This window comes from Hypomesus nipponensis, chromosome 22, assembly GCF_054491055.1.
Source record: "Hypomesus nipponensis isolate SF chromosome 22, ASM5449105v1, whole genome shotgun sequence".
Classification (NCBI taxonomy): domain Eukaryota; kingdom Metazoa; phylum Chordata; class Actinopteri; order Osmeriformes; family Osmeridae; genus Hypomesus; species Hypomesus nipponensis.
The window spans coordinates 10,948,513-10,959,341 of record NC_140382.1 but is presented as its reverse complement, the minus strand read 5'-3'; the positions used below and the strand labels follow the sequence as shown (position 1 = coordinate 10,959,341).

At 44.1% G+C, this 10,829-nt stretch overlaps 1 protein-coding gene across 1 annotated transcript; it reads right to left on the bottom strand.

Annotated features, from left to right (window-relative positions):
• Window positions 1-1,317: 1,317 nt before the first annotated feature.
• tapt1b (transmembrane anterior posterior transformation 1b) lies at window positions 1,318-10,359 on the bottom strand. Its single transcript, XM_084686782.1, has 14 exons — window positions 10,032-10,359; window positions 8,960-9,090; window positions 8,663-8,781; window positions 8,225-8,387; window positions 8,002-8,137; window positions 7,735-7,832; window positions 7,551-7,620; window positions 7,367-7,447; window positions 7,107-7,216; window positions 5,821-5,880; window positions 4,722-4,790; window positions 4,462-4,538; window positions 4,120-4,292; window positions 1,318-3,501 (listed from the first exon to the last, which is right to left on the bottom strand). Exons 1-14 carry the CDS (start codon window positions 10,207-10,209, stop codon window positions 3,245-3,247), a joined length of 1,722 nt encoding a protein of 573 aa, XP_084542908.1. The 5' UTR covers window positions 10,210-10,359; the 3' UTR covers window positions 1,318-3,244.
• Window positions 10,360-10,829: the final 470 nt, after the last annotated feature.

The following is a 10,829-nucleotide window of genomic DNA, read 5'->3' as shown; positions in this document are numbered from 1 at the left end:
AATTGCAGACTGACATTAATTTTAAGTCAAGTGGTTTGAACATTAAATATAATATAATAATAAACATTTAGAAATTGCAACAATTTTTATACACAATACCTTCATTTCAGGGACTCAAATTTACATTAATTGGATTAATTAACATAATCAAGAATAAAATGTTTATTTTTAATACTTTGTCGAGAATCCTTTGCTGGGAATGAGTTTGGATCACAGATACATCACCAAATGCAGGGTTTGCTTTGCCTATCAACTTGGCTGAATTTGACTGAATCCAAACAGACAGTATGTCTTGATACATTACAAAGTACTTTGTTTGCTTTTGCCCTGTCATATCATCAACAAACACTAGTGACCCAGTGCCATTGGTCATGCCTGCCCATGCCATCAGATGGCCTCCATTGGGTTACTTCAGATCATGATTGATCATGATTGAGTAATTGTCCAATTACTTTCAGTTGCTTGGAAAAAAGGGGGCTACTTAGGAGCTGTAATCCCTAAACCCTTACATTTGTAAGATTTAAGACCCGAGACTGCACTCGAAGACCAATATTCACTGTAACTTGAATGTAGAGCTATAACACCAAAACTGTCCAAATATACAGAATGAGTACCTAACTATAAATATTCCCCAATCAAATATTTACTCACAATTCATAACCTTATAAGCGTTACCTCATCATCACACTCTTCTCTAATCATCTTCATCTAATTCTTATTGAGAGACTTGTTGCTCTTGTAGGTTAGTTATAATGAAGTTAACTCTTGTACTCGCTGTTACATATTTTACTGTTGATTGCTCTTCTACATGTACAGTCTTGCACTTTTTGGGGTTCATGTTGTTTTTCATTTGTAACTTGTATAACTGCATGCTCTTATGGATCTTCCTTTGGCACTTGTTTAGTTTTTCACAATGAAGGCTTCATGTTTTGTCTGCTTGCAGTGTTTGGGACTACCTCGTCGTTATTATCAGTGATATATGCTCTTTTGTAAAGCTCTCTCTTGGAAGTCGCTTTGGATAAAAGCGTCTGCTAAATGCATAAATGTAAATGCCTCCTGGAATATTTGAGAATTCGGCCCATAATACAACTCATTGTGTTATGCTTCTGTGCGTGTGTTGACAGACACTGTGTGTGTGTGTTGACACTGTGTGTGTGTTGACAGACACTCCCAATGGCTGTTGAGAATGAAGAGAACAGAGCACTACAGTGTAGGCTCTGAATAGAATAGTCTTCTATGTGTTTGTGTGTGAGACAGGCTGTGTGTGTGTGTGTGTGTGTGTGTGTGTGTGTGTGTGACTTGTACAAAAGACGGCAGTTAGAAAAACAAAATAGTTTTTATTGTCCTCCTCGTTCCTCTCATAAGACTTGATTCTTACAAAGACACAGATGCATGGTTAGACATGAGAAAGTCTAGGCTGAGATTACAACTAATCTGATCCTGTATCTGCTGAACACAGGTGGATGAGGCTAGAAGAAGTCCATCCATGTACAGAAAAAAACTGACACACCTCTCATACACACGCCTCCCTTATACACAAAACACAGACATACCAACAACATACACATCTACACACACACACACACACACACACACACAGACCAACACAAAATGCGTGCCGGTAATAATGTCCAAAATATCGACCAAATGTTCTGTTATAAGCGTGCACATAATCATTTGTAGGACTGCTGAAAAGATGGCCATGTTCAGAATGATATAACAAAGATGTCATACACCCTTATGCTGGGACGATGTGAAGGAATATTCACACTCCAGTGAGAAACATACACCCTGCAGCAACTTCCTGGTTCTGAGTGTGTGTAGTGAAGTGAACAAGTACATACTACAGACCGCAGAGTAGCAGGACCACAAGCTAGCTGATATTTATATGGACTGATGCCTCTGACATGCACTTAGTTATTGAGTTTTAAATCAATCCAAGCACTGACGATACACTAAGATTGAAAGTCGATATCAACATGTGGTTATATTGTATGCGTGTGCGCAGGTATTGGCATCATGAATGTGTGTATGTGTGTGTGTATGAGTTTGCTGGCATCAGGGTTGTTTGTGTGTGTGTGTGTGTGCCTAGTTGTCAAACACTACACAAAGGGGGTGGGGAATGATCTGCAGTGATAAGGAGCTTATGTGAAAACATAATTTCTGGATGAAATGTCCAGCGTATCTACCTCACAAGCTGTCAATTTCTAAATTGTAACTAGTGTTTTCTTACAAACTGGACAGGAGCTCCTATTATAAGTAACACTTAATTAGCAACAATATTTCAATAGCATCTTTTCCAGTAACAAATGTGCCAATTTCACAGCTTTGCACATTCACAGTTCCTGGGGCCGGATTCACATAACAATTAAATATTTTCTTAACCTAAGAACTGAGGAGAAATTCCATTATCGTTTATCTTTAGTGGAAGTGTGCGAATGAGTTTGGACTGGGGTTTCTAATGATATATATATATATATATATATATATATATATATATATATATATATATATATATATATATATATATATATATATATATATATATATATATATATATATATATATATATAGAAATATATATATGTCTGGGTGTACGTGTGCCTTTGTGATTGAACTAATATTGACGTGTCATAGTATACAAGTATTGGGATTCCTATTTTAAAAAACATTTAAAATCTCAGATTGTGTCCAGCTTTTAAAAACCATACAAATTGAGAAAACGTCAGTCTTTGAGGGGAATTTATCAAAGGATGGAAAGTCCTCAGGGGCATGGACAAGGTGGAGTCGTGCTTCTGAACGCTTCCACAGGCCAGCTGGGACGTTTCGGCGACGTTATGGCGAGCACGTTCAGGACACGAGATATCAACCAGTCATGTTCAAGACACTTGAAGAAAGTTATCTTCACACAACTTGATGTGTGTGAGTGTGTGTTTGTTTCCACAATCAACTGGAAGTTTATTTTGTTGTTCTGCAGCGGTGTTAAACAGCCGTTTACCCAAGGTTGGTGAGGGTTGCCAAGGACACATGGCATCACCTTCTCTCATTGGCTACCAAGTCTGGAGGGCCAGGTCACTGGGTCTGAGGTGGATCCCCTTATAGGCTGGTATACCCCCGCGGGTATGAAGTCATAAATAAATATAAATAAATACTCAGGGTTTCACCATGAGACAGAGAGTCTGAGCATGCTCCATGACCTCAGACTGACCCCTGCCCTTTCCGGCCCCATGGTGTGGCTGCAGCATCAGTCGATGCGGTTGCCACAGATAGTGAAGCGGTCAATCTCCAGCAGGTCTTTTTTGGGTGTGCGGTGCTTTAGCCCCTCCCCTTCAATTCCAGATGCTGCCGCCAGGACCTTTTCATCATCTTCTTCATCGGGTGTAGTTAGGAAGGTGTCTGATTCACTGGTGGGTAGTGTAGGGGCGGGATTCTCTGGCAGATGGGCAGGCTGAGATATGATTGACGGCGAAGATACGCCTCCCTTTTCTGCTCCAGGCTCACCTGGGGGACGGTTAGCAACTGTTACCACGGATTTGATGCAGCATAGCAACAGTTTTGCAATGACCACTTGTGGCTAATACGACAGATGCTATCAAGTCAATGGATTTCACAAAACTATAAGCAGTGAGTCGTTGACAATGTGGACAGTTTTCATTGAGATAACTGGGTGAGTGTGACAAAAGAAGAGATGCAGAGCAGCACACAGGTAAAGAGGGAGGAGGAAAGGAAGGAGGTAGTTCATAAAAGGCAGGGAAGAGCAGAGGAAAAAAGCATAGAGGAGGCGTATACCTGGACTTGCTTGTGGGAGGGGTTGGGGGTCAGGGGGGAGAGGGGGGCAAGGGGAGGGGGAGGCAGATACTAGCAGGTCCATGGGGGTTACAGGGAGGGGGAGAGCGGCGGCCCCCAGACCCAAATGAGGCAAGGTAGCAGGGGCAGAAGCAGCTTGAGGGAGGAGGCAGAGGTGGAGAGAAAAATCAAAAATTCTACTAATAATAAGAGAGAAGGTAAAGCTACAGGTATAGGAAAAGATGAATGAGGGCTCTCAGGAAAATGGACACAAATTGTAAGCATGTATGTGTGGATATTCCAGGGTGCCGGGTCAGTGTGTGTGTGTGTTACCTTGCGGTGGGGTGGTGTGTGTGTGTTTGGGACGGTGTGCTCGGGAGGAGACGCGGCTGGAGGAGGCGGAGGGCGGGGTCTGGAAGAGCTTCTCCTCCATGTTGGCCTGTTTGACAAACGTGCAGGACGTCCCCAGCAACACGATGCTGTTCAACACCTTCAGGGTAATCATCCTACACACATACAGTGCACACACGTTAACATATTGTCACCAAACCCCAAACAGAATACCTCCATTGCAAACTTTTAGAAGACTCATCGTCAAACTCTTCTACAAAAGTCTGATAAGCTTGAGTACAATTGTTCTTTTCCTTCCTCCATCACACACACACACGTACGTACCCCAGATAGAAGAGTAGCACACACATCAGTGACAGCGAGCCCTGGATCTTCACAGAACTGGTCACCACTCGGATCAACTGACAAAAGACAAAACAACCTTATCATCTAATACATATAGGTAAACATAGTCATCATTCCAGAGGTGTAGTATTCTTAGGGTTCCTCAGGTCAATTTCCCCAGTAATATGCAGGTAGCTTACAGCCACACAAGAGATGAGGAAGTACTGGCCAACAACCACTTAGATAAGCAAGGTACTGACCAATAGGGCGAGAGGCAGGGGGATGAAACCCATTCTTCGGGACACCGTGTCACTGTAGTCCGTGTATGCCTGTAGGAAGAACACAAGAGTTGTGAAGAGATCTGTCAGACCACAGATCAGTCAACAGTAATTAAAGATAATGATTGCTTTATTACTTTTATACTGTTTGGAATGCTCTGAATACAATAAACAATGTTCTATGATCTAATGATCTATACCCTGCTATTTTAAGCTAATGAGCACATAACCCTTCCTTATGTCCAGGAAAGAAATATGCCTATCTATTCATTATGTTTCTTGTATCATTGATAAACTGTCATTATGCAGTTTTCTATGTGTTATTTCTGTTTTCTATGTATTCTTTGTCCAGTCTTCTGAGATACCCACTTGAGTGTATCAGACACCTGCACCTTACATATGTAATAAATACATTGATTTTGTCTTGAACTTGTCTATTCTATACATATACGTACATACATTCACAGAAAATTGGGTATTAATAAATACGTCTTTAATTGAGACAGAAGGTATGCATGCATGTGTGTGTGGTGTGTGCAGCTTTGTGTGTGTGTGTGTGTGTGGTGTGTGCAGCTTTGTGTGTGTGTGTGTGTGTGTGTGGTGTGTACAGCTTTGTGTGTGTGTGGTGTGTGCAGCTTTGTGTGTGTGTGTGTGGTGTGTGCAGCTTTGTGTGTGTGTGTGTGTGGTGTGTGCAGCTTTGTGTGTGTGTGGTGTGTGCAGCTTTGTGTGTGTGTGTGGTGTGTGCAGCTTTGTGTGTGTGTGTGTGTGTGGTGTGTGCAGCTTTGTGTGTGTGTGGTGTGTGCAGCTTTGTGTGTGTGTGGTGTGTGCAGCTTTGTGTGTGTGTGGTGTGTGCAGCTTTGTGTGTGTGTGGTGTGTGCAGCTTTGTGTGTGTGTGTGTGGTGTGTGCAGCTTTGTGTGTGTGTGGTGTGTGCAGCTTTGTGTGTGTGTGTGTGGTGTGTGCAGCTTTGTGTGTGTGTGTGTGGTGTGTGCAGCTTTGTGTGTGTGTGGTGTGTGCAGCTTTGTGTGTGTGTGGTGTGTGCAGCTTTGTGTGTGTGTGGTGTGTGCAGTGTTTGTGTCTCACATTTTTCTGTCGGCTGCTGACGAGGTCAAAGGCAAGGCTAGCTCGGTACTCCCCGTACACCTTGGTGGCACAGAACAGACATGAAGCAGCCATTACACCCTTTTGTGTAGCTGACCGAATAATTGAGTCAACTATACTTGTGCTTCAAAGGCCTAACCAACCCTCTGTATTGTCTTCTGCAACGTACAGATGTCTTGAAGCCAAACTTTCCCATTTCCTACGAAATCTAAATATCTTTGATCCCATCATTGGGTAGATGTAGTTTGTGGCTTAGAGCTGAAAGCATCTTTGCACGCTCAAGGAAGGTTGATTTAGAGTTCAACGGAGTGTTGGTAAATGGGTCAATGTTAAACGTAAAGCCAACATAAGAATCACAAAGAGTGCGATTCCCCAACTTCGACCACTAAATTCTGTATGGGAGTCAGTCAACGGTAAGTAATTCCCTTCTGGGAATGAGTGGAAGAGGAGAGGAGGGAGAGAGGGATTAAATGAATTGACAGACGAGGTGGAAAGTTGAATCTGGTTTGTGGGAGAGTGCCTGTGGGATTGAGTTTGACACACCTGGGTTAAAGGGTTAATCTCTTCCTGTGGGGGCTTGGAGGGGGGCTAGGGTTCTGTAACCATAGTTACCCCCCCTGAAGGAGATCAGGGGAGGAGTGGGATAAAAGGGGACATAGAGGAGATGAGGTAACTGGACAGAAGGCAAGAAGAGGGGCAAGATGAGAGGAGGGAGAGGAGGAGGGTCTGAAGACCTCACTGTGTCATCAGTGTCATTGACACCAACTTTAACTTTTCTTATGCTTGCTTTGTCAGGCTACGTTCAACAATAGCTTGAAGAATGTAGGTCTTCCAGAGCATGTTCCAGAAAACTTGTCTTTCCTTTGTGGATTTTTCAATGATCAGCACCAGTGGCTGCCGTGCTAACAAACCAGAAGTAGACAGGTAACACATAGAGGTCAGGAGAATGGGTTACTGTCGTGAAATGAAGGCAAGCCATTCAAGTGTCCCCCCCAGAGAGAGACAGTATTGTGGAAGTTTATTATGGCAGTATTATTCTCAGTGACAAGAATGAAAGGGTTCCCCCCTAGTACTGTCAAAGGGGTCAACCTCCCAGTGCGCGCACACACGCATAAGCATGCGCATGCATGCACACACGCACATCCGTAGTGCCGCTCAGTCATAACGAAGGGCATTGTGGTCTGCATATAATCAGCCTACACAAACTGTCATTTTAAATGTAGACTTGCATAAAGTATGAATTAGCCTTCACCCACACACAAACTTACATCGGCGGTGATGTCATTGAACTTGGTGATGAACGCATGCTTGACGACGTCCACGGCCACCTCTGAGGCAATCACCATGAGGACATCAGGGAACAACACCCACAGGTGGTCTGGAATCACACACAAGGAACACATCAGCCCCATTACTCACTGTGACTTGTAATACCCTCTTCAGAAAGACACAATCATTATTATCATTGATTGACAGATGGATGGATGGAGGGAATAGTATGCTTACAGAAATATTCACAAGTTCTTACCTGGGTTCCAAGAAAATTGTTCCATGTTCCGTAGACAGACAATCAGTAGGAGTATGTAGTTGGTAAATCTCTCTTTAATATCTACACACACACACACACCGACACACAATTAGTGGTACAGAATATGTTGTATTAACAGAATAATAAAGTGAAGCAGTGGAACTGTTCAGGTTTTGCTCCTTACCACTGTTGGACATCTGGAACAGGTTGTTCTTCTCAAACTTTTTAAAAACACTTCCTTTGATCTCCACAAACTGCAGACACACACACAGCATCAGTCACCAGACAACTTCTGTGTTCTGTGTAGTTTTCTTGACGTGTGTGTTTAACCATGTAGTGTGTGCAAACGTGTGCGTGAGCATTCTTACATTGTTGGACATCATGATGGTGAGCAGGGACTTGTTGTGCGAGTTGAAAGCCACGTTGAGAGTGGTGGCCTGAACCATGATGAGGATGGCATGAAGGACTGAGACACGCTGAGGAAAACTCTGAAGCGCATATTACACACACTAACAGACGCGCACACACACACACACAGACAATCCTCAAAAGCGCATAGAGACACACACGCTGTCCTCAGACGCACTCACGCATCTCCGTTTGTCCAGTCTCACACATGTTCCAGGTAAGGATACAGACGTAGAGCACGGCCATGAGGAAGTGAGGGATGACCCCGATGTGAGCTCGCTTCCTCTCCTTGGGCTCGGTGGCCGTCCAGTAGAGAGCGTCCAGGATGTCCTGGCCAAATGAGGAGAACAGGCGGTCTGCTACCTAGGAGAGGGAGGGAGGGGGGTCAGTGTGTGCGCGCGCCCGTGGGAGTCTGTTTGTGTGTGTCTGTGTTGTATGTGCGTGTCAAACCTCCAGCATGTTGTAGATGATGTAGAGCTTGATGACAGACTGTCCCCTGATCAGGTGGTACATCATGGAGTAGTCCACGTAGCTCATCATGGAGTAGCACAGCACCATGATGAAGCCCTTCAGCACATCACACACCTGGGCCGGCTGCAGCAGGCGCGACCCGCTGCACACACACACCATCCATAAATACACAAGAGAGAGTGATAAGTTAAATGCAGTAAATAATCTTGTCATGTGCCCGTGCCAAGGCTGGTCCTCCATCCTTCAGTGAAATTGTACCCCGGACAGACAGTGCCATGCTGCCCTCTGCAGGCAGACGGCAGTATTTCAGTCTGGTTGCAACTTTGTTTGTTTGGTCTTGTATTTTGTGCAAGTGTGTACTTATGCATGAATAAGTGTGAGTGTGCATTTGTGCATGCGTCCGTGTGTGTGTGTTACCCCAGGCCGCAGCAGGGCAGTGTGAGTAGTCTCAGCAGGGCCAGCAGCACCCTGAGGGGCAGGAGGGTGAACACATAGAGGAAGGCATCCAGGCACAGGAAGAAGCCAAAGGTCATCAGCTACACAGACAGAGAGACAATGTCAATTCATTCAGAAGTATTACTGTATTTGTTTACCAGCATCGCCCTAGTTTACCCAGAATTAAGAGAGAGAGAGAGAGAGAGAGAGAGAGAGAGAGAGAGAGAGAGAGAGAGAGAGAGAGAGAGAGAGAGAGAGAGAGAGTGTTTGTAAGTTCACCTTCTCCAGCTCTTTGGGGATGCGGAGGCATGTGTAGACCCTTTCTCTGCGCTCTGTGTATTTAGCCTCATTGTGTTCCAGGAAGTAACCTCGTGTCAGCTCGGCACTGATAAACCTGACCAGGGACAGGTCTGTAAAGAGATTGAGGAAAGAGAAAAGAAGAAAGGGAGGTGGAGAGAGAGTAGAGTTATTACTAGAGACTGATAAGTGACAGACCAAGCTCTGACTAAGGTTAGACTGTGATTAAACTCAATGGTTATTCTTGTAGTCAGGGTGCTAAAGTTAGAGCTAAAAACTATTTTTAGTCTCTTAAAGTAGCTCAAAACGTCCTACACAAGCTATAACAATATTTCCTCATCTTGGCCTTTGACCCTATCCTTTCCCTTTTTTAGTAAGAGACCAATATGCATATGTGACCTCAGTCAGGCTGGACAAATATTAGCTGGACTACACTGCTGGGCTGTTGGCTTAACTCAATCACCTGACTGTCCTTAAAAAACCTAGTTATCGCGTGTGCCCGCACACAAACATTTAACCAGGGCAAGTATCCAATGCCATCTGTGCTAGATTCAATTAAAGTTTACGACAGTCTACTCTACACAACTAGCATTCAAGTTATAAATTCATACATATCTTAAGAACAATTAGTGCTTTCTTATGGCCCGTGTATAGAAAGATGTCATGCCTGATAGCGCTTTAACCAACCAGGAAACGGGATCCTTATAAGACAGGTGCAGGGCTCAGACGACAACGTATACATTAGATGAAGTAACAAGATAGCTAACAACGTTAGCAGTTTGGCTAGCTAAATCCAGCATCGTCTCGTGCACTAGCTCCATACTTCTGAGCTAGCTACTTAGCTAGCCAAATTCTGACGAACGTTAGCTAGCTATGAGCAGACGTTACAGTACTACTTAAAAGTAAACAGATAGCACATGCGACTAGTGGGATGCCATTGCATGGATTGTTGAGTGCGCGCAGCTGACATCGCAGGTGTGGAAAGCATAACAAATGTGTGCCACACTGACAGCTAGCTGGCTGAATTTCACACTGCTGGTCGGGATCCACTCACCGGACAGGTTGCGTTTCTTGCCCTTTCTGCTACCATTTTTGTCAAAGAACCCCAATGTCTCCGTCACTTCAGAACTCTTCCTCCTCTTCTCGCTCTTAGCTGTACGCTTTTCCCTTTCCTTGTCCTCATTCTCTGTCTCCTTTTCCTCTCCAAGCCCCGATGCAACCGAGTCCGCCATCTTCACCTAAACTCAGCTGTGGTGGTGGTGACAGCGCGTCACGCTAACGTCAAGCATATTGGTCTTACGTTGTAGTTCCATGGGGTCTCCACAGAACGGCGTCAGTGCCTTAATTTTCAGGCCTACGTGTTAATTCTGCTGTAAACCAGTTTTGCCTGGCCCTTCTTGTAACAATCTGATTAGCCTATGGCTCTGAACCAGAGTCTGGCCTCTGGTCTTGCCTTTGCTATAGAGCCCACCTAAATTCCTGAAAAGATGGAGCGGATACAAGCAATATCTCACCACTGACTGTCAACGGTTTGGACTGCATGATTGCTGCATGGTGGACCAAATGAGCTTTTTTAAAGTTACATTTTCCATTTTCAAACCACAGTATAAATCATGTTGACGTTTAATCTTTTGTCTGGCAAATGCCTTTGTATTTCATGTCTTTGTTAACTTGACCTTTCCTGAGGTCACGCCTCACATCAATGCTGACCTTCTTGACAACCAACAACGCGACATTTACGACTAAATGGTTTTTCTAAAGGACAATTTAGGCTACAGTACATTACGCTCATTGATTAGAAAAAGAGACGGTCAAAGGATTGAGGAGGACAGGGGGATTGGCTGAGAACCGA

What these genes read in the sequence shown, in the direction of transcription:
- tapt1b (XM_084686782.1), bottom strand. Translation starts at nt 10,209, where the DNA reads ATGGCGGACTCGGTTGCATCGGGGCTTGGAGAGGAAAAGGAGACAGAG. An exon ending in CTGCCCTGCTGCGGCCTGGG is followed by an intron (nt 8,388 to 8,662) that starts GTAACACACACA and finishes GTGTGTGTGCAG; the next exon opens with CGGGTCGCGCCTGCTGCAGC. An exon ending in CCATCATGATGTCCAACAAT is followed by an intron (nt 7,621 to 7,734) that starts GTAAGAATGCTC and finishes GTGTGTCTGCAG; the next exon opens with TTTGTGGAGATCAAAGGAAG.